This window comes from Centrocercus urophasianus, unplaced genomic scaffold (assembly GCF_019232065.1).
Source record: "Centrocercus urophasianus isolate 14NV4802_14NV808 unplaced genomic scaffold, USGS_Curo_1.0 seq_5, whole genome shotgun sequence".
Classification (NCBI taxonomy): Eukaryota; Metazoa; Chordata; class Aves; order Galliformes; family Phasianidae; genus Centrocercus; species Centrocercus urophasianus.
Genome location: NW_024885088.1, coordinates 3,022,055 through 3,045,098, shown reverse-complemented (window position 1 = coordinate 3,045,098; position 23,044 = coordinate 3,022,055). Strand labels below are relative to the sequence as shown.

At 46.4% G+C, this 23,044-nt stretch overlaps 1 protein-coding gene across 2 annotated transcripts; it reads right to left on the bottom strand.

Annotated features, from left to right (window-relative positions):
* Positions 1–1,732: 1,732 nt before the first annotated feature.
* SSPN (sarcospan) lies at positions 1,733–22,285 on the bottom strand. Of its 2 annotated transcripts, none has more exons than XM_042835024.1 (3): positions 21,859–22,285; positions 9,563–9,649; positions 1,733–4,537 (listed from the first exon to the last, which is right to left on the bottom strand). In XM_042835024.1, exons 1-3 carry the CDS (start codon positions 22,150–22,152, stop codon positions 4,175–4,177), a joined length of 744 nt encoding a protein of 247 aa, XP_042690958.1. In that variant the 5' UTR covers positions 22,153–22,285; the 3' UTR covers positions 1,733–4,174. The 2 variants fall into 2 exon arrangements, with proteins under 2 accessions (XP_042690958.1, XP_042690959.1); XM_042835025.1 differs by lacking the exon at positions 21,859–22,285 and adding an exon at positions 10,631–10,651.
* Positions 22,286–23,044: the final 759 nt, after the last annotated feature.

Here is a 23,044-nt window from a genome sequence, read left to right as displayed (position 1 = left end):
GCAGCTAACGTATGTGTGCATGCAGTTGCACCAGATGGAGGTGGGGAGAAGCAGCCAGCTGTGTGCTCAGCACTACCTGACAAAACACTTCTGGGGGGCTTCCATGAGCCCCAAAACCTGGGGATACTTCAGGAGCTGTGCCACAGGCTGAGACCCTCGAACTGGACTGTGTCATAACTCTCATCTCTGTGCCCTGGCAGCTGGGCCAGGCCCACGGCCCACGGCCCACATCCTTAAGGAGGCCTTGCTCTTAGGGCAGCACTGCTGTTGTTGCTCTGCACCTCCCTTGAATCCCCCTAAGCCAACACCCCGCGCTAATATCGACAAACATTTCCAGACGCAAGCACGAGTACGTGTGTGGGTGGGTGGGGTGCAGGGGACTATGAAAATTTCAAGGGGAGGTATGACATCCTGGCTTTCTAAATATAGAGGACGTGAGCTGCGGCTCTTCTCACATGCTAGCAGTGTGTTTTCTGTTTCAAAAGGCCCCAGAGGAAGCACTGTACTGGCTGGTAGTGCGAGCAAAAAAAAAATTAATTAAATAAATAAATAAGGGGGAAGAAAAAAATATTGTCCTGTGAGTTGATGACGGTTTCCAGCCTCTAGCTCAGCGCGGGCTTTCAGGCAGGGCTCCAAGAAGTGCCCACGCAGGGCTGGCCCTGCGCAGATGGGAACCACGTGAAGGCACGGCGGGAGGTGGCTGAGAGCCTCGCTTCCCCTTCGTGCGGGGCCAGCGAGAGGAGGAGGAGGAGGAAGAGCGCAGCCGTCCTGCCACCGTGGCACCCACTCGGGTTGCCAGTGCGCCATGTCAGCTCGGTGCTGCGTCTCGGTTCCCTTTTCGTTGCCGTTCTTGTCGCTCCGGTATTTGCATAGCGCCGCAACGAGCGCCTCAGAGCTGGAGCAGGGCAGCGGCCGCCGCTTCTCCTTTCACACACGGCAGCGATGTGTGCCGCAGCGGTGGGTGTGCGTGTGCTGGGCGGCAGAGCCGTGTCAGCGGGGCTTACAGCCTCTGGAAGAGTTCTGAGGAACTGAATTTAATCGAGACTGATGCTCTCTAAGCTGAGCTATAAAATTCAGCGGATAGTTATACCCCATTAATAGACCCTATCAGAGGGTCTTACGCTGTCTACTCCTCTCCATTAAGTCCTGTAGGGCTTGAGTTCTCATTTACACAAAGGGCCCTTTTAGCCGTGTAAAATGGCCATAAAGTAGGTGTAAAAATGATCGATGCCATCTTTACGGCCCCTTTACGCTGCAAAAACAGCATAAAGTGGCCAGGGTGCAAATGAGAATCGCACCTGGGTTTTGAGAGCAAATTACATAGGGCCCCTCACAATTTCTGCGTGTCAGAGTGGACTACTGCTGCCCCATCTTGTGCAATTCACCAAGAGAAAACATTTCCAGGAATAATAATTTTTTAAAAGTCATTTTCTTCAACACTCCTGTTCTCTCCATGCCCACAAATCCCACTGTGCCTCCTGGTGCAGTCCGTACACCTTTCCCCCAACACTGAGAAAGGCTGTGAACTGTCTGAATGTGCTGTGCTAGGTGCTAATCCTATAATTAATGCTTTCTGAAATTCTTAATTAGAGTAAAATGCATTGTAAAACTATATCCAGGAGAAAAATGTTTCCACATGCTACTGTGTCTGTCTCCTGGTCTCTCTTCTCTGTTTTCATTTTATGCTCTTGAGCTATATAAAGAGGAAATACAGAAGTTATTCTTTGCTAGATCAAAATGCTCCATATTTATTTGTAAAGCATTAGAATACCCATAGAACATACAACGAATATTGTTTTCTTCTAGAGTGAAAGGTTACACTGTGACGCACCAGAGAGTGAACCAAATTTGGCAGTGGTGGCTCAAAGCAGGGAGTGCGCTGTGATTAAAATGTTGTTATTAAAGTGGCTTCCTAAGCAGAGCAGGCTCTTTTCCCTTCCCCGTCACTTGTATCCCTCCCCACCAGTCCTCCAGTTGGCATCTCAAAATCTTTACTGGGGCTACCCCAGAAGATATCGCAGGCAGGTACCCAGGCCATTTAGGAAGGGGCTCTGCCAGCAGAGCCTTCCTCTGGCTTCATCAGCCATTGGGATGCAGAGACTGATGGCAAGGGTAGGAGGAGGCCCCCGAACCTATGTGTCTGTGTCATATGGGATCTGGTCCACCAGTACTGATTGCAGAATGCTCCACTGAAGTCAGAGAAGATGGGCTGCTTCCTCCACTGCTACACCAGGTCCCACCTCACTGGGCCACTATGTGCTAGCTCTGAGTATGCTTGAGAGTCCAATCTGGAACTTAGTATGGGTGGCGATGCGTGGACAACCAGCAGGAGTGCTTGCAAATGTCCCTTTACTGCCACACTTGTTAGTGTCACTTGGTTTTTGGTACAAAAAAATGGCTGTTTGGAAGCTGGTCTTGAAGCTTTCATTTTCAAAAGGTCCCAACTTCACAGCTTGCAGAGAGCACCATGACTGATGTTATGTCTGTGCTGGAAGTTTCTGTGGCAGAAACATAAGCACTTTCCTCTAGGTGGACCTTAGGAGAGCAATCCCCACAGTGGTTCTCTGACACTGTCAGCATGCTGGTCTAGCCTGGGCTGATGAGTGCTCACTGCGTGATCACTGCATGGAAGGCACTCTTTGGGTAGGATTAGAGCTGCTAATACAACAAGCTTTTTGCCAGCGCAGCTTTTTGATACACTGATGGCTATTTATTTTTTTTTTTTAGCAAAAACAGAAAGTTTTTGCTTCTTTAAAACCTTGTAGAAGTTCTACTTGCTTCCTCCTTGCTGATAATGATAGTGGTGCAGTTCTTCTGGCGTATGGTTTTTCAACTCCACTTCAGAGATACCCTGGCTCTGGCAGGGACCAGGAAATTCCAAATGATGATGAAGTGTGAGTTCCAGCTGCATTGACCTGCGTTGATACTGGGCCCAATGCTGCTGACCAGAGCTGCTCCTATCATCCTAGAGCTCACGCTGGGCAGGTGGAGAGACAAGCCAGCATGCTTGTTCTGGTATAAGGCTAATAATGTATAAAGCACTTTCAGAGTCATGCATTCCGGGTGAAGGAGCGCTGAATACAGATTGTTATTCTATGCTGCTTTTAAAGAAATTGTTATTCTCTTGCCCTCATTATTTGCAATTGATGTCTTTGGTAGACTGGCAGTTTCTTCTTGCTTCCTTCCCTCTATCCGATTTCAAAAACATGGATTGTTTCAGGGATGTTATCTTTCAGGGCTGTTGGCCCAAATCCACAGCTGGTGTGTAAAGCTGATTGTCTTCAGAGGAGTTACACCAAAAATGCATTTGGCCTGTTGCACAGAGAATGTAATTGGTAGAACTGGCCTGATGCTGGGTTTGGAAGCATGCAATTACAGCAGGGCATTCAATGTGGCTAGTGATTTAAGGACCTCCATCCTAGGAGCTTGCTCGAGGTTCTTTAAATTGATTTTTTCTCGTAAAGCGCTGAGTGCTCATTTGTAAACTATGTGGGGTCTGAGGCATTGCCCACCCCATTACCATCAGCAAACCCACTGATGTTGGTGTTTGTTCACAACTGGGTTGGGTAACTGCCATCACCAGTCACTCTGAAACATCTTTTATATGGTAGTCATCAACATAGTCACTTCTGCTGCTGATCTCAGCCTGCATTTGAAGAGGTCTTGACCTCTTTGGTTCCTTTTCTATACAGTAAAGTTCCATTGGTGCATCCGAAATACAATATATTCAATAAGCGTTATCAGCATAATTATAATAAAGCAGTTTGGATGAGATCTTCATCTGGTAGAAAATGGTATATCTTCCCTGAAGGCAAGAATGAGTATCTACCAATGAGGGAAATAGACCCCATGTCTAAACAGCTGTAGCCCTTCAGATGAGTTCCCAATGACTTTTTAAGCTCATGTTGTTTATGGCTACTGAAGGTGCTCTTTGGTGAGTATTACTACAGTTGCATCTTCAGAATGTTAGATGACCTCTATATAGTCTCACTAGGGACTTTTTGCAAGAGTTGAGATTCAAAATTCAAAATGATTGAAGAATATATTTCATTAAACATGTGAATGTTTTTCCTTGTCAAAAGCCTTAAAAACATTGATCCATGCGTGGCATCTATGCTGGCAGAATGCTGACATTTTCCATTCCCTGGCCACAGGCCCTGCCGAAACACAGACCCTACACTTTCTGTTGCTGGCACTCGGTAGCTAAAGGGTAGAACCGAGCACCCACATAAAAGACCTGGTATCTGTGTTTCCACATAACGAAGCACGCCAGCAGACACACCAGTGCTGCAAGCAGGTTGAGCACCATCTGCAGAATCAGGTAGAGGCTGAGCATGCTGGTGACACTGCTGCAGTCAGTGGCATCCTGGTAGACGAAGGTCCTGCTGAGGGGGTCTGCGGTGTCCAGTTTGCACTGGCAGGACTCGAGAACAGTATCACAAGTAAATTTTGTCAGCTGTAGATAATGGTGGGCCGCAAAAGCCACTGCCATGACACAGAGAACCAGAGCCATGGCACTCAGCAGAAAATACATCAGCTGAAAGAAAGAAAAAATTAAAATAAAACGAAATGATCTCACTCATTTTCCAGCTAGACAGAGAATGAGGAACACAGAAGGAATACATTAACGTGTATTTCACAGGAAGTGCATGCATTCAGTGTACTGGCCAGACACCACGGACTTCTAATGTTGATACAGCAGATACAGCTCCCTGCTGATATAAAGTTCAGGACATCGTCTCAAAAGCTAACAGTTTTGCCTTGCATTTTTTATATGAGCATTGTCCTACAGTGTTGAGGCTCAGTAAGAGCACCAGGATGTACTCCAACTCTATAGAGAGGGAGGGAGCATCTTCCCCTACTGTCCCTGCATTGGCTAGATTTAGAATCATCAGCTGAGATAAGTTAGCTGTCCTGAAGCAGAGCTAAGGAAACTGAGGCTTGGGCTGACATATTAACCCAGGCAGTGCTGAGAGCTAGGTGGTTTTGAGAATTTGTTCATGTGTCCCTACTATCCTTTTCATGCTTTGCATGCCCAAACAAACCTGATTTACACTTGCAAATTGGGCAGTGATGTGTCATATCTGCTACTTACAGTCTTGGTAAGGCAGCCAGCTTTTTTGCTGCCTGATCCCGACACATCTCCACAAGGAAATGCATGTCGTGCCAATCCCTCTTAGAAGACTTCCACATCAGTGTGAAGGAGAAGCCTTTCAAAGGTGTCAGAATGCAGTGAGAACCTATGCTAGTGCTGCCCCTGGTATTGCAAGAGAAGGACAAGGGCCTGTTGGTCACCCTCCTTCTCCTTACACCTGTGGCAGCTTTGGCATAGAGGTAAGCCTTCATCACGAGCATCCATGCAGAGCCCAGCCCCATGAGCCATCTGGAGCTGTTGCTGATCAGCACTAACACCTGAGACCTTTGGGTACCCAAGCATATGGATTTTCCTTCCTGCTGATGGTAGGAGCTGGCAATTGCTGTGCTGCTCACGCAAAATATGTGTGAATGTACATTAAAATCATGTGCTGTGTTTAGCCAAAATACTATTTTGGTTCTGTTCAGCACTGTAAAAACATTTATTTTTCTTGGCATCGTATCTGTCAGACACATGGTGTGGTTGGGAATATGTTATTTTAAACAGCAGCTTCTCTTCCTATCTCTTAACCTCAATACCACAAGCAAACTATCAATATAAAGCATTTTTTTATGACCTTGAAACTCCAAGTATGTGTGCCTTGATAAAATTCACACTTCTGGCGTATTTGTCTTAAATCTGCAGTGTGAATCAATCTTCCTATTTGGCTGTCAGCTTGAAAAAAAAGAAAAGTAGTTAGTCTTCATGCTGGTCTTCAAGCTCTCTGTGCATTTTCTCCCCCAAAGAACTGAATTCTTATAGCAAGATCTTCATTTCTACTATTAATGACTTTCCCTGCAGCATTAAACCAAGGGCAGCTTCAAAATGAGGGAGGCTCTTCTTCAATGCAAATCCTTTAGCCCCTCAGTTTTCAAGATAAGGGTGCATGGGAAGGGTGAAGCTGGGAAACAGGAACACCTCTGCACAGGAGGCACACAGAAAGGGGAGCACTGCTGGCTAGTAGAGCCTTGCCAAGGAACACTTTGTGGGCTTACAGCACAGCTTTAAAAAGTGGAGAAAATGGAAAATGAACAAAAACATTTCCCTTCTTTGAGGAATGAGAGTTGTTCTGCGATGCAGCTGTCACCCCAGGGGATAGGCTGCATGTCCCTGGATTCAGGCCAGTGGGGGACAGAATCAGGCCTCCCTAATAAATGAGATGTTAAGCCAAGACCATGTGCTGAGCCTGCTTCTCCCCTGGCAGATATTTCATTTAGCTGCCAACTTCTAAGATGAGCACAAACTGGCATGAAATCCAAAACCATAAGTATCCTCCAGGTACTGTGAGCCTGTTTTGTGTCTAAAGGGAAGGAAATCTCAGAGAGACTTCTGTGTGCATAGAATACACAGGCAGCTCTTATGGCAGGTCTCAGAGGTGAACACAGATGCGTGGAGATGTAGGGCAATTTCCAAACAGTGTATTATTCTCTCAAGATGTTTGCAGAGGAATCCCTTAGCAAGCCACTGAAAATGAACACATTTCCAAATATCAAAGGTGAAGCAAATGCAAATGCTGCCTGTTAGAGAGCATCAGACAGCAAGTGCTGGATCCCATCAGCAGATTAATCACATGGCAGAGCTGGAGGCAGCCTCAGCACTCCAAACACGACTACATAGTGAGCTCTGCTCAGGAACCAGAACTTGCCACTGGAAAAATGTTTTTTGTGGCCTCATAGAGATAGACCCGGTGATTGCTGTTTAAGTAGAAGGAAAAAAAGGAAGCGGGAAGAAAGCATGCAATGAGGTCAGAGCATAGCAGCTCATTGTCTCTTGGGTTCCTCATACAAGGGAGAAATATTTCAGCCGTATTTACCGGTGATAGCTTTGCTCCAATATGAAAAAAAATAAAGCATCTAAGATGGATTGAATTGATCACTGAAAAGATTTTTCATGCTTATCAGAGATGAAACCAGCAGGTTTTGCAGACATGGATCCAGGGAATTCCTCTGAAGGCTATTGAGGCTTAGGCTCAAAGCACCTTGAACAGGGTGAGCCAGGGGATGGGCTAAAATCCCCAGGGCTGTATGTGTGTGATCACAGAATCACGCGATCACAGGGGTTGGAAGGAACCTCTGGAGATCACCTAGTCCAATCCCCTCTCCTAAAGCAGGCTCTGTACAGCAGGTTACACAGGAAGTCGGCCAGGCTGGTTCTAATTATCTCCAGAGAAGGAAACTCCACAGACTCTCTGAGCAGCCTGTTCCAGTGCTCTGTCACCCTCACAGTAGAAAAGCTTTTCCTCACATTCAGATGGAACTTCTTACATTCTATTTTGTGTCCACTGCCCCTTGTCCTGTTGGCTGGTCACCACTGAAAAGAGCCTGGCCGCATCCACTTGACTCTCACCCTTTAGATATTTATAAGCATTGATAAGATGGCTCCCTCAGCTTTCTCTTCTCTAGGCTGAACAGTACCTGGCTTTTCTTCATAAGGGAGGTGCTGCAGGTCTCTCATCATCTTTGTGTCCCTCCACTGGACTCTCTCCAGAGGTTCCCTGTATTTCTTGAACTGGTGAGACCAGACCTGAACACAGTACTTCTCTGCCTTACCAGGGCAAAGCAGAGAGGGAGGATCACCTCCCACAGCCTACTGCCCATGCTCTTTTAATGCACCCAAGGATACCATTGGCCTCCTTGGCCACAAGGGCACACTGCTGGCTCGTGGCCAACCTGTTGTTCATCAGGTCGTCCTGGTCCTTCTCGGAACCCCTTTTCTGCAAGTCAGCCCCTAACCTGTACTGACGCTTGCAGTTATCCCTCCCCACGTGTAGGATTGTCCACTTTCCCATGTTGAATCTCAGTCAGGTTCCTCTCCACCCAACTCTCCAGACTGTCCAGGTCTCACTGAATAGCAGCATAGCCTTCTGGTGTGTCAGCTGCTCCTCCCAGATTCGTATTGTTAGCAAACTTGCTGAGGGTGCTCTTGCAGAGGATCTGTCATCCAGGTCGTAGTTGAAGACACTGAACAAGATTGGACCCAGTACCAATCCAAATGGTCCTTCTCCCCGCATGAGCCATGGGCTACATGTGTCATCCTGGAATGCTTCCTGCCCAAGATTTTCTTGCAAGAAGATGCTCAATAGCCATGCAGAGCCTCAGTGGCACCAGCTCACAGTGTTACTGCAGGGCCTGGGCTGCCCATGCTCCTCACTGGCCATGTCAGTGGTGTTGTCAAGGGCCTCAGAGACTTCTGAGATGCCCCGACCAACACACTGTCTCTCCACCAGAGATGTATGTCTCCTTCCTGTGTGAGTGCCAAGTTCACTGTAATGCTGCTGGACAAGCAGCACAAAGCCTGGTGTGGCACCTCTCTGGGCAGTCATCATACTTGCTGATGGTGTGGAGGTGAGGGAATAAGAGCATGAAGTCTATCAAAGCAAGGAAACGATTGTTCTTCTCCTCCCTTTATTTCTTTAAGTACAAGAGAAGCTTTAGAGAGGCACAAAAGACACTCCAGGGCCTAATTTCTCAGGGAGGATGAATGCCAGGTTCCTTGCGTTTGATTTCCTTCTACCTTTCTTTGTTAATAATCACTGTTATTTTGTACTGTTTCTGTTGGTATTTTTTCCTGGTTTTTATGTGTCTGCAAAATATTAAGAGCCCTCAAAATTGCAATAATAAGGAAAAATAGCAGCCCAAGTAAATGGTGTTAGAAACTTCCCATCTGGAGCAAAAAAAAAAATCTAAGCGTTTCTTTTATTAGTCAGTTATTGGCATCAACAAAGCATGGTTTTGGAAACTGAAGCAGGATGGACATGGTGCTCAGCTCATGTACCTCTAATGTGATGCTCAGATGGGATTTTTGTTCACGAGAGAATGCTTGTTCCCACAGCTTGCTAATGCTTCCCCATGTTTGTCACTGCCTGACCCTGCACAAGGCGCTGTACTCTGAGGCAAGGACCTCTCCCCAGAAGATGAGCAGGCAGAGATTTCCAGCTATGCTTTTTAATGCATCTGTGCTCGTTCTGTTTCTTATTTGATGGTTAGGAGCAAAATGGCAGGGAAGATGCTGAGATGCTTCTGAGACCACAGTAAAAATTGAAATCTAATATAATTGGACCTGTTCTACCCCACACTAATTCTTTCCTGGCACACTCTGAATGCCTCTATTTAATCAGTAATGCCCATCTTTCAGCGAACAATTCCCAAAATATTTCAGCTTTGTTGATCTGAATCTCCTTGATATTCTTAAAATATGGCAAGTTATAAAAAGGTATCTTGCTGTGTTTTCAAATATTTGTTACAGAGTTTCCCCTTTATAGACTGCAGTTTCTTCCTTATCTGCCTGGAAAATACCAGAAAACCATTCTTGCATTTCAGGTGTATTTTCACTTCGTTTAATGCGGTCTTAAAAATATCCCCAGAACCAACTTTTCTGATTATATTTAATGACATGGGAGGAAAAAGAAATAACAGAAACTCAAGGTACCTTTACTGTGAACTGCACGCACGTCTTCTCATCGGGTTGGTATGAAATGCAAAGCATAACAAATCCCACTAAGGACACCACACAGACCTGCGAAGGAAAAGATTTAGAATGCGTCAGAATTATAAAAAGCAGTAATAATAATAGTGATAATAATAGCATTTTTCAAGTCCAAAGATCTTTCTGTGTTAGCAGGACTGTAACTCAAGGAGCATTATGTAAGTCAAATGGTTTGCAAAGGGGCTCCAGCTGTATGTGCAAGAGCCTCATTCATGTGGATTGTGAAGAGGGAAGAGCTTTCACCTCCACTTCATGAACACCAAGGCACAAAAAGCTTACTTAGAGAGGTTTTGTGAATCAGACCTACTAAGTCACAGCTTGGCAACATCCTCCAGGATGTCTTTTGAGCTTTTGTCCATATAACTCACTATCAAAAGGAAGCAGAAGACTTATGAGTTAAGCTGGTAAGCCCAAAGAGCACCATCCTATGTACCACTGGATGCTAACAGGGCTTTTATGTCACCAGTGTGAGTTGCATGGTTGTAAATCAGCAACCATTGCTGCCTCTGGATGAGAAGCAGACCGGATTACAGTAGGGGCTTTCAACATCTCCTCCAGTGGACATCCTAGCAAACAGGACATCTGCCCTGCAATCTGAGACTGTTTTAGCCTTGTGGCAGTAACTGATAATGGTTAACAACAATAGAAAAGTATTTGTGCAGTTTAATATTCATTTAGCTGCCTTTATTATTAATTCTGAAGATTTAGGTTTATTGGAAGAGTCAGATATTCACTGGTAGGCATTTTCCAGCCCTATAAAGAAGGATGCTCCTGCTCTGAGGAATGCATAAAACAGCCTGATAAATAGTTTCCTTTTTCAAGCAGTGATTTTCAGGCCCCTATTGTGTTAAGCACTCCAGTCAAGAGTCTTCTACTTCTGTAGTTATGGAGGATCTGTAAGCAAACCTCACAGGAGGTCACAAGACCTGTAGACCCAAATGTCACACTTACTCGCCTTGTCCCCCATGTCCCTTGTTTGGAGGGGCAGAATGCAGCAACCCCACGACTCACCACTGCTTAAAAACACTGTTGGGGCATCACTGAGCCAGGCAGTCCCACGTGGACTATATATCCTCGTTGGCCTACTGTTGAGGAACCCAACTGAAGGCCTTGTGAATTTCCCTGAGCCTTTTACTTGGTTCATTTCCCAGATGGCTGACTCATTTTCAGCAATAAACTTCCTTTAACTTTTACCTTAAGAAATCAAGGTTGAAATCAGCCTGCCTGGAATATGTGAAGGAGTGTTTAACATTGATTTATGACATTTCTGTCCTTTGGCATCTGGCAGCAGTATAAATCTGACCGCTTACTCCTGTAAACTCCTGATGAGTTTCTGACAGAGTTTTGCTGGGTCCCAGGTATGCCCTTGCCTTTTGGAAATTAGAAATACCCAGGACGTGCAGATAGCGAGTTCAGCTGTGCTAGCTGTGCTATTCTGTGGGAGAAACCCAGGTGATGGTGAACTGATCCCCATGCCTGCGCACACGTGGTATTTTAGGATGCGCACCAGAACCACCGCACTGCAACAGGACCGCATCTTTGTGGCAGCTCCCATGAGGAGCAGCACGGACATCAGTGCTAGAGCAGGTCCCAGGTGCCACCATGGGGCTGCTGTGGCTGGATCAGGGCATCCTGGCTGCACCCACAGCAGGAGAGGATGTTGTAGGCTATAGGTGGTGTTGGAGGCTGCAGCTACATGTGGTAGAAATGCTGTACAAATGGGCTGCCTTGGAAAAGCAGGTGAGTCGATGGCATGTGCACTTGTTATTGTGCCTGAAGGTAGGATCTCAAGTGCAGCCAGCCTTAGTGAGGACCTCAGCCAGCTAAAGCTTGTCCTAACACATAACCAGGAGCAAACTTTGCCCTCTTTATTAGTACCTACTTGATTATAAATGGTAACTATTAAATTCCCAATGAATGGAGTAAGAACCTATTTTTTTTCTCCATTTTACTGTGAGGGTTTTGAAGAGTTGCCATTAATTTGAGGGTTTCTCTTTCTCCCTAGTAATGCTATTTGCCTTCCTCAGGCAAAACCAGACCTGAGTGCCTTTGCTCAAGGACAGGACCATGAGCTTGGGATCCTACGTACCCTCTTTTTTACAATTTGATGAATAAAATTCCAGATTTCTTTATATCCACATTGTTGATGTAGAGTACTAGCCAGTAGCCCTGTAAAGGAAGAGTGCCTTTGAATACACAGGTAGTCACATCTCTCAAGAAATGGTGTGATTAATCACACTTTCTCCCATAAAGTTTTATTTCGTGTCATTTCAGTAAGACATGAATAGGAAGTATTGCCTGAGAACATTTCCAAAGAAAGCGTCAGTATTATTTACTCCTCTTCATGTCATGTGTATTTATATCCTGATCCTATGACTTACACGTGGCCTCCAATTTATTTGTTTTCTTCTTTTTATTGTTGACAGCAATAGCTGACAGGGTTGTCAGGGGAAAAAAACAACCTTTCTTGTCAAAGGTCCTTCAGTTGCTGGTATTTTTCCCCCCTATAGTGCTTCTGTGTGACACAAACATGTTTTATTTCTCAGGATTAATCACCTGTGTCCTTGGTCCCTTGCACTGAATATTAATCTTTTAATTCAATTAGCATCCCCATAAAACTTAAATCTTAAGGAGATCATATCTCTAGTACTGTCCAAACGATAAACTCCCCACTTGCAGCAGTGGCAAAGGAAGGAATTTGCAGTGAGCCCTACAAAATACGTACCTACACATGCTTAACCTTATGTGCCCAGACTCATGTGAAACCCAAGGGGCTGCTCCCCTCAAAGCCAGGCCTAAACTTTTTTGATATCTGCTGCTAAAAGGATCTCATTATGAGCAATAAATCACATCTGTTTTGCTGGTGGGCATTTACACTGGTGTGAACCCAGGGCCAGGCTGGCTGTCGGGTGACTCCAGCAACATCACGGGACTGTGTCCCCGCTGCGTTCCCAGCAGGAACGTGGCCCAGGATCAAGCACTCACGGCAGCATTTCCTCCCACTAGCCTGGATTTATTTTGTTCCCTACCAAATTAGGGGCCTTGTGTGACTCCTGCAAAAACCCCATGGGCTTTCAGCACTGCAGGATCAGGCTTCCCTCTTCAGACAGCTCCCATACAAAAGGCTGTCGCTGAAAGGGATTTCCATTCCTGCCTGCGCTTTCTGAAGTTCCTCTGGGATTTAAATAATATACTGAGATACTCGGAGAGGTGCTTTTATAGAGGGGTATTTATAGAAGATTACACTGGGTCGGGATTCCAGCAAGGCTTGGCCAGGATAATACAGAAGGCTTAAGTATTTCTTTTATAACAATATGCTTACTTTTTTTTTTTTTTTTAAACCAGAGGTGTGCGTTCTTGTGAGTGATGGCAAAAAGTGACATTGCTGAGGATTACAGCTCTCACATGTTTTACATTTCTGTTCTCTAAAGGTAAATTCACTCACTGGAGCAAACCAAAGCGAGTGACATTTATACAGAAAACAGCTTTATGCTTCTATTTTATACATTAATAATAGATCCGTTTTGAATTACACCTGTGAAGTGCGATAGAATAGCCCTAAAAATCCTTCAGTAAATATTTGGCAGGACCCACTAAGTGACTAAGACTTGCAGCAAGCGTGTTACGGCTGCGGTCGATGCTGCCTGGGAAGGTGCAGGAGGTAATCCTGCATCCCTTCACTCCAATAGCCCTCACAATATCCCCGTGTGAAGCAGATGCTTCCTCTGCCTTATTGACTAAGCACACAACATAAAATGCAATTGAACTCGCTTTAGCACTTGCTTGCCATCAATCGATGCACATTTGTTATACAAATAAGATAGATTCTGTAAGAGCTACAGAACAGCAGTTAATTAGATCAGCTCTTGTAGCTGTTATCTGGAAACCTAGAAATATGCATTTCTATGCTGAGTACATCTCAGCTCGAGTTTATTTCAAGACCTATTTCAAAGATTTCCAGACAAACACACCCTTTGCTGAATAGGTAGTGACATGGAAGGTTATCCAAGTACTTAAATATAGAAGAGTACTGTCTAGAAAAAGACCTGAATGTGATACGCATGCATTCACGAAGAGTACAGATGTAATTATGGTTAGGGTATACCGTGTGAAATCTCCCACAGTCACAATCCAGAGAAAATGGCTATACTATAATTAATTGGAAAAAAAAAAAACAATTTTTTGCTCTTGAAAAGCAGTAGTGCTGTTCATTTTGACTGGGACATTCTTCCTATTAGACAGGAACATGCCAGGGCTAAAAACCATAATGAAAATAGGATTAAACTTTTTTTGGTCTCCCCTGACCACAAAGACATCTAAAGCCTGATGCCATGAGCACTTAATCAAGCGCCATCAGTTTTTAACAGGAAATAGGGCCTGATCCTGAAGGTATTTAAGAGTGAATCCTCCAGCTTATATTCCTGGGAGGATCCTTGCACCTCCTGGGACCTAAGGGTAGAGTCCTTGGAATTTCAAGACTTTGGCGAACAAACTGTGCCTGCACACTGACTAGCAGCAGCTCATCTTAAAAGCAGCACAGGTGAGAAAAACAGGCTCGTCATCATCTCACAGGGACAAACACGGGTGGCAACGCAGAGCAGCATGGGACTAGGCCAGTAGGCATTGCAACACTGCCCTCACCTCCCCGCACCTCTCTCACGTCTGATCACATAAGTACTGTCACAAGGTGTATGGGAGGTGCAAGGGCACCTCACAGCCGTGATGGAGATGGCTGTGTAACGAATGAAACTGAGGGAAATACAGACATGTATGGCACCAATTTCCGCTGTGGTTTGCATTCCGCATCTTTGCACACTGACATATTAATGTGATTTGCTTTAATTTGAAAAATTTCAAAACCACAGATGGCTCTAATCTGCTTCTATCTCTCCATTACATATTTGTGAAACTGCTTTTTCTCACTGTTGCTACAATTTTTGCACAAGTGTTGCTATACACAAGGTGCTTTCTATAGCAAAGGGCCTCTGACCCAGAGCATCTTGGAAACCTAGGCACATGTGGCTGGTAAAGCAGGAAAGTCAGAAGCATCCTCCAAGAATTTAAGGGAAGATGAAGGCAAAAGCCTGGTGCAAAGAAGCACCTTGGGTCTATGCCACAGAATCAGACAAATGTTGCAAGTACTCACACAGGCAGGCTGTAACCCATCTGCTCTTTGCACTGGGGCTGGTGAACAAGAACCTCCTAGAACAGCATTCAGAAGTCAAAAAGCACATACAGAGGAGGACAGCACCTCTCAAATACAAGTAGTGTAACACCACGCTGCCCTGTTGAGACCCACAGCACCCTAGGTGGATTCTTCCTTGATGGCAGGAATGTAAACTCTCAACTTCAGGGGGAAACGCTGTTATTAACAGAATTGGGAGGAAATTTCCGTTATAGACAAGTTGCTTGATAGTTACTCCCTTCAAGTCACTATGGGACTTTCTATTTGTAGAGTTAAGGGTAAAGAAATTGTATCTTTTAGCTGTCTCTGAAGTTTCTGGCTCACCTTCTTTGGAAACACTTGTCCTTGATGGATCACCAGCCTTATCAGATACGGCAAGGCTTAGCTCCTGTTCTTGCATTCAGAAAGCCACACTATCCAGTGAACTTAACAGTCCCACTAGACCCAGACTTTGATGCGAAAAAGAAAACATTCCTGTTGGCTTTGCCATTATGAAACAGGATTTTCTCCAACACTGGACATCTGCACAGAGTGTTAAAGACAGTGACACTGATGCTTATTTGCTTTCTGAGCTTTTAGGAAACTACAGTGAGAGCAGGTACTACCAGAAGCTTTAACTGCTCACTTTTATTAGCTTTGGGTCAGCTTAGGTCTTCCTGCCACGTGCAGAGGAAGTCAGTCTGCCACACAGAAGTACTGCTCCTGAGTGGTGTTTCCTCTTATAGATTTCTCATTAGATTTAAGGACAGTCTAGATGCATGTAGATTACTTCCAGAAATATTAACTCTAATGAGAATGATGAACACGCATATTGCGGTTGCAGGCAAAGGTCATCCTCAGCTAGGAAATATTTCTCTCAACCTCTGTAAAAATTCATGACACCTGACCACCCCAGCCCCATTACAGATTAAAATAAGGATGTCTTCACCACAGGTCCCTTCCAACCCTGCAGGTATACAACATGGCAGACGTGCAACTTTCTTTTAAATCCTGGAAAGTAATCAAAACTTCTGCAAGAATGTGCACGATAAAACAAAGCCATTTTTTTCTGTAGTGATCTCTGCTGTTTACGCCGCTTGCTCAGCAGAGACAAGAGTTGCTTGTCCCAGGGTGAGACTTAGTTTTCCATGGCAAAGCAGCACACAGGCTTTCATTGCTAACAAAGCTAGGAGCTGCAGCAGCAGTCTGGCATCACTGTTAAGTCAGGAATACCCTGCTGGGCGATCTGGTGCCTGAGGGAACCAAATAAAATAAAAAAAATCCAAAATTTCAGAGCCAGCAGTGATTTACAATGTGAGGAGCATAGCATGGCTGAAAGTGCTGCGCAAATAACACTTGCTGTTTGGAATGTGACCACGATTGTGAAGCTATAAAAAGCCATTATCTGTGTAAAGTCAAAAGGTTACCTAGGCCAAGGAAAGCTGCCTGGACAGCCCCAGATGAGCTCTTTGAATGGACACAACCAAAGGAGGAGCTCTGATGCACTCCCTCCTCCCCCTGAGGCTGCAGGAGGACCAGGATCTGAAGCACAGCAATGTCCTATGTCAGCTTAGCACCTGTCCATAGACCTACCCTGGGATCATATGGGACTGGGGTGCATGGTCCCCTAACATGGAGACCCTGAGACATTACTTCCCATCAACTATTTCCAGTCTTTGCCTGGTCCAAATACAAGCATGAATTTCATTTAATCAGGCATCGGCACATAGTTGTCTCAGAAAGTGATGAGATTTAAGGTCACAGGGCTCTGAAGAGAACAGCTCTGGTGCATTAGAATTATACAGCTATAAACAAGCACTGGAAACTACAGCAGAGCCGATTTCCTGCAGTGCAACTCATTGCATCCCATCTGGAGTTTAAGGCAATTTGGAGAAGGCTCAATTAAACACCTGAACTTGGAGGCAGTCCTCCCTCCTACCTTTGATATTTGCCCATGGCCAATTGAAGCTAGCTTGTATAAAAAAAGTTGCCTGCATGATTATCTTTTCTATTTGCTGCTTTGATGGCGCCAGTTTTTAAGCATCCTCTTTTATTAAAAATTGAAATCATTTTCTTTCATAACAAGTGAATGTTAAAAACCCAGCAAGGCTATACAGGAGGCAAAGCCTGACTGAAAGCCACCTCCACAATTGCTGCAGGAAGAGGTGTCAAAAGCAATCACAGAGAAAAGTCAGCACAGGGCCAGGGCTAACAAGAAAGTGTCTCTTTCAGACTTTGAAAGAGAGCACATCTCGGAGGTTTTTAAATAGTCAGCCATCCTATATCTACATGGAAGGGGATTGGTTGCTGCTTTCTCTGGCTGGGGAAGTGTATGGGAACTGCTGAGTCAGGGCCTGAACCTCTGATTGATCACCTGAGGTGAGCCATGAGTCAGCCAGAGGAGCACAGCTGAAGGCAATTCACCTGTGCTGCCGGAAGGGGTGGAACCTGGCTGCACCCCTCCTAGACCTATTGAAGAGCTGGCTACCAGTGGGGAGGGATCTCTTCTGGAGGTTGCCTTCTCTGGTGTTTTGTAGGTGAGTCCAGCATAAGGGTAAGCCTTCTATTTATTCTCTTTTGTTATCATTGTCTACTTTGCCTAACTCTCTTGATTATATTGTGATTATAACATCTTGATATCTATTGATTATACAGGATGTTTCCCAATTATTGATTCCCCCAAGAAGACAAGATAGCTGCTGACGGGCAGCCTTGTGTTGGGCAGGGCTGCCACTGCACAACCAGGGGGTTACCAGTATGGATTTGCCACATTACATCGTGTGAAATGCTCTTGGAGGAAACGTCTACAGTTTCACATGCCTGGGGCAACACCAGGGAGATGGTGGCCCTTGAGATGCTTCATGGCACTGAGCTGGGCAACAATTTACATGGTAGGAGCAGCTGCAGGTGCAGCAAACCCATCCTAGGCCACAAGAAGGTAGCCATCAGGGCACACTGATCACCAGCTTCTCAGTGATGTCACTTTATATCACAGCACTGTTCTCTTTTTTTCCACAGACACTTATATGCAATACTCCATCCTTTTAGCATGGCAGTGTTCTCAAAGCTTTTCCTGAAGAACTGTAAAGCCAGTCAGTGCTGAACTAGGGTGAAAATCTCAATCCCTGTCCCCTTATGATGTCCTCTTCTGCTGTTTCAAAATCCACCTTCACTTTCAGGGCTCTGCTGGGAACTGAAGGTGCTGGAGCGACGTGCAGAAAGCTACATGAGACATGGAGGCTGCTGGGTGCAGAGAGCTTGTAACATCACCCACCCTCCCTCCAGGCCCCACCATGACACTAACCCTGAAAACAAGAAGAGCAGAGGCTGTTGCAGGCAGCACTATTGATTTTGGCACCCAGGCTCCCCAGCTCAGGAGCACGTGTCGAGCTGGTGGCAGGCCCTGCCACCTGAGTCACACGCAGGAGTACGTCAATTAAACAAACATCTCGGTTATCAGCACTGATAGGATACACAGCCGTGGGAGATGGTCCCACGTGGCACTGTGCATCAGAAGATCTCTGAGGCAGGAAAGCAAGCCAAAGTCCTCCCCTGGCCCTGTCACACAGCCTCGCTTCACCAGGTTCAAGAAGTCTCCGTGGATTTTAAATAACCTCCTGACAGAAATAATAAACACCTCAGATAATCTTTTCTGACGAGCGTTTCCTTCACTTCCTCAACTGCCTGAGTCTGCAAAATGGGGCTGAAAGGGAGCATGCCTGCGAGATTTCTGGTACCCTCTGCTTTTGATCACAGTGGAAATAATCTGAGAGCAGGTTTTCAAGGAGATACACACCGTTTCTTCTTCTGGATGTCAAAAGGCCACAAGCTAATGAAAAAGAATGAAAAGGGCACCATTAATATATACTGCTTCTGCAACACTTTTCATCCAAGATCTCAAAGCAAGGGTGACAGGTGGCCATTATTAACCCCACTTTTCAGGGGAAATAAAGCCTTGGCAAGGTTAAGTAACTTGCTCAGAACTACATGCCAAGTCAGTGGCAAGACACAGAAGAAATGGATAAAACCCTGCAGTCCTGGCTATATTTATGAAGTTTGCCTCCAGAACAGAAAAAAAGAGGAGCATATTGGCAGTGTGGTTCAGGCTGTGATTTTGGGTGCTCAGAATAGGTGTCATGAAGCTATAGACTGTGATGTTTTGGTGTAGATCTGGACACTTCTGCTGCAAATGATTCCATGCTAGTGAACTGAATGCCACCCTCACCATTTTAATTGCACTTGTTTGCAAGTCCCTAGCAGCATAGCAGATACATTAAAGCAGAAGTGGTAAATCACACCAAGCTCCGTGGTTTCTGTCGATAAACCTTTCCTTTGGTTTCTGAGTAATGCCCCAAGGATTTCAGATGAAATGCACACGAAACTGGTAGGTTTTGACTGAGTTTCATAGTGATCTGCTCCTGATGTAACACAAGCTATCTGCATTTCCTCCTGCAGCAGCCACTCCACCCAAAGGCTGGAGCATCAAGGGGACGTGATGCCCTGGGCCCTCTTCCTTGTTGTTGGCATAACACATGTTCAGCACTGACAGGATGGTGGGCCTGCCTGTGCCATGGCCTGTGCTATTGGGGCGCTTGGGTTTTGAGTTGATCCAGATTGCCCTGCACAGTTTGGTTTACCTTGGGAGGGTTCATTTGAGTAGCTTCTCTAAAACAGTTCCTTTTCATTCATGCTGAGAGGCGACAGCACTTGGTTTTCAGCAGGGAAGTGTTACCATTTTGACACTAATAGGGAAGAAAAAAAATTCTTCCATCAATCAGGGACTATTTAACACATTAGAAATTTTCCTTCATTTTCCTGCCATCCTGCATTAACAGCTGTAGGGTCAGATTCAGCACTGGTGTAATTCCATTGGAGTAGCACTAGGAATGAGCTTCACCCATTATCTCTAATGTTGCTAAAAAGGTCTCGATAATAGATTTTTTAAGTTCTTGTTTCTGAATACTAATCAGGTCCTTTAAAAAGAGCACTTGAGTGGGATGCTACTAAAACAAATATGCTGCGATATTTTACACCACATCTTTCTGTTCTGTTTCTCTTCTCTGTGCAAGCAGATGAGTTTTGGTAAGTCACCTTCTGTTGTGCGAGCAGCACTTGTTATCTGTCCCCTACTCACCTGTACTCCCAGCAGCCCCAGAGGAGCCAATAGGACATCTGTCACCATGGAGGTCCCAGCTGAGAGCCTTCCTTTATCAGCCAGTTCCCTTGAAGATCTCCAGAGCCCAGACCTCATGAGCTCCCCACTGCAGTCCTTCAGCAGCACCCCAAGAACCATGTACCCAGAAGCTCCAGATCAGCAGCTCCTGGCCAGCTCCAGCCCATCAGTGTCTCAGTGAGCATCAAGCACACCCACAGGGACATTGCAGCACAAGAACAAAGTAAATGCAGCACCACCTCTTACCTCCTGCATTTTGACCCTTTGAAATAAGCTCAGTATTATTTTCACTGTACAGTAAGCGCAACCTGTTCTCTACATGTGCTCTTGCTGAGAAGCTCAGGGGCAGCACATCTCCTTCCTAGCATTGAGTTCCCTTTCACACTGCTAGCATCCACCCCTGGGCAGAGTCAGATCCTCTTTGCCTTCTGCTGGGCATGCTGGAAGACTTTGTGACCACATCTGCCGAGCACACAGTCCCTAACAACACTATGAGGATGAGCAGCACCAAAAGCAACAGGTTCTTCTAAGCTGAGAAGGAATCAGTTCACTTGTGAACATGACAGTGGCACCACTGTAGGTAGGTATTGCTAAAACTGATGGAGGCTGCAGGCCAGCCTTCAGAAAGTAGAGACACTCAGGGTCTCCATGAGGATGTGAATCTTTACGGGTGTCCCATACTGACACAATTTTGACACTGGTAACATTCATAGGTCTAAGGACTTTTCTCACACCCTTGGCCATATGCTATCTCAGCCAAATTCAGTCTTACCCCAGTTTTGAAGTGACTAAACTCTTCACTGTCTCCTCTTTCACAAGAGAAATGAGAATGATGTGATGAGCATGTGGAGCTCCTGCTCTGCTTGGTAGCAAAGGTCTTGCTCCTTGTCCCCAGCAACTGGGGTGGCCAGAGAATCCTGTAATCTGCAAGGAGCTATGTTTATGTGAAGTGCCCCCAGCACTGCTTACTGCACCAGGAAACCTTGCAAGTACCTAAATACAAAATTATTTGCTGGAAGTTCTTTCAATGTGACAACACCCAAAGTAGTGCTAACATACTGGTATACATTTTCTTGAAGACTGATGCCTTCAGGAAAAAAATGCGTGTCATGGAATGCACAGAGTAGAATCACAAATTATTAGAAGAGAGCAGAATCATTAATTGACTAGAATCATGGACTCATAGAGTATCCCAAGTTGGAGGAACACATAGAGATCACAAAATCCCACTCCTGGCTCCATGCATGAACACCCGTTGCAGACCCCAGCCTGCCAGTGTCCTCGAGCACATGGCCAACTGGGGATATCCAGACACAGACCCTCCCCCAGTATCCCCATACATGCCTGGCAGGACCTGGCCTTGTCCCCATCACTCCATGTATCACCCTTGCTCCCCATGGCCACATGTTGTCTCAACCCTGCTGAGGACCAGGGGGACCACCAGGGGGGAAAATCACACCACAAGGATGCTGGAAGGACCGCCATTTGTCCTCCTTCACTCCTATCAGCACGCCATGCTAAAAGGTGAGAATTCTGCTCCTACACCTCAACCCGTCTGTCACGGCTTAGTCGGGAAAAGGGGGACACTGTAATAATCAGCATTTATTTCAGCATCACCAGGCACGAGCCCTCTGCAAAGCAAAAGCTAATGCATACATCTAGCGCACAGCCAGCTGGGGTTTTATTTAAGGTCTATTGGTGAATTGTAGGGGGAATACTAAAGGTCTTGTTATCCTGCAGCTTCTCTGGGAGAGCGCATTTAGACATTAAACATCAGGAGCAGTTGTATTAGCGTAACTCGCCCAGCGTGGTGCATGCAGTTGGTTAGTCCGAAGTGCAGCAGCATGCAGCTTGTATTAATTTGGCACAGGCGCCTTATGCACAAACAGGCTTTATGCTTACAATGATCCCAGCCCAATACGGAGTGTCTCTGACCGGCAGGGAGGAGCTGACGCCTGCCATGAGGAAGCCCAGCACCGTTACAGCGACGCCGAATGCCAACTGCAACAAAGCGCACAGCAGTGGGAAACGGCACCAACAACACGTGTGAGATTCCTCCTCCCGGCCAGCTTTGGGTTCCCCCTTGCTCTTCTTCTTCTTCTTCTTCATCGCCGGCTCCTGTGTGTGGCCGGATTCCGTGCTCTGCTCCCCGCTGTGGGCCGCGTTGTGCTGGGCTTTCTTCTCCTTCTTCCCCATGCTGCTCCTCACGTGCGTGTGTGTGTGCCAGGGCTCCTTGCCCCCCAAACCGCGCTCTGTGCCGCCCCAGTCCTTCCCGGTATTTGAACCGAGGAGGAGGCTGAACAAATATGGAAAACATTCAGAGAGGCCGTCAGGGCTTGGAAATGCCACATATAGCCTGGAGAAGAGGGGGATTCAAGGGGGGTCGCCAACTGCCAACGCGCCGGCGCTGCAGGGGACGGTGAGCGTGGGGTTGGAGGCACGTGTGTGTGGGATGGGATCTGCGACATGGGAGTTGGGCCCCGGTCCTGTCCCTGAAGGCAGGGAGCTGCAGCAAGGGCAGCGCAGAGCCCATCCGTGTGTGCAATGCTGGAGGGGGTGATGGCAGACGCAGAGGTCAGTGGGGAGCACTATGCCCCACGGGGAGGCCAGGCACCCTCTCAGAGGAAGACCGTGGGAAGCACGAGGCGGCCGTGCTTAGCTCACGCCAGAGGAATTACTCCAAAGCTTAGGGGTAAGCAGGTGCTTAAATGCTTTGCTGGAGCGGGGCCCAGGGGTGTGCAGCCTGCTGCGTGGAGCCAGCCGCTGCACGTGATGCAGCCCCGCCTGCGCTGCCCATGTGGGGCCTCTGCCTGGCAGACATGGAGAGGACAACAACAGGGACAAGAGGGCAGGGACAACACAGCTCCTGCTGTTGTCCCAGCAAAAGCACCCGGAGCAGCATGGCAGGGCAGCCAGCACTGGCAGGAGGAAGCCGCAGGAGTGGGGGAAATGTCCAGCAAAGCTGCTTTGGAATGCTACACAGTGGCTCAGAAGAGTAACCAAAATGAGGAGAGGATCTTAGGCACACTGAGAGCATCAAGGAAACCTTTTCTCTGACATATTGACAATGCCTTCTGAGAAACTGCTC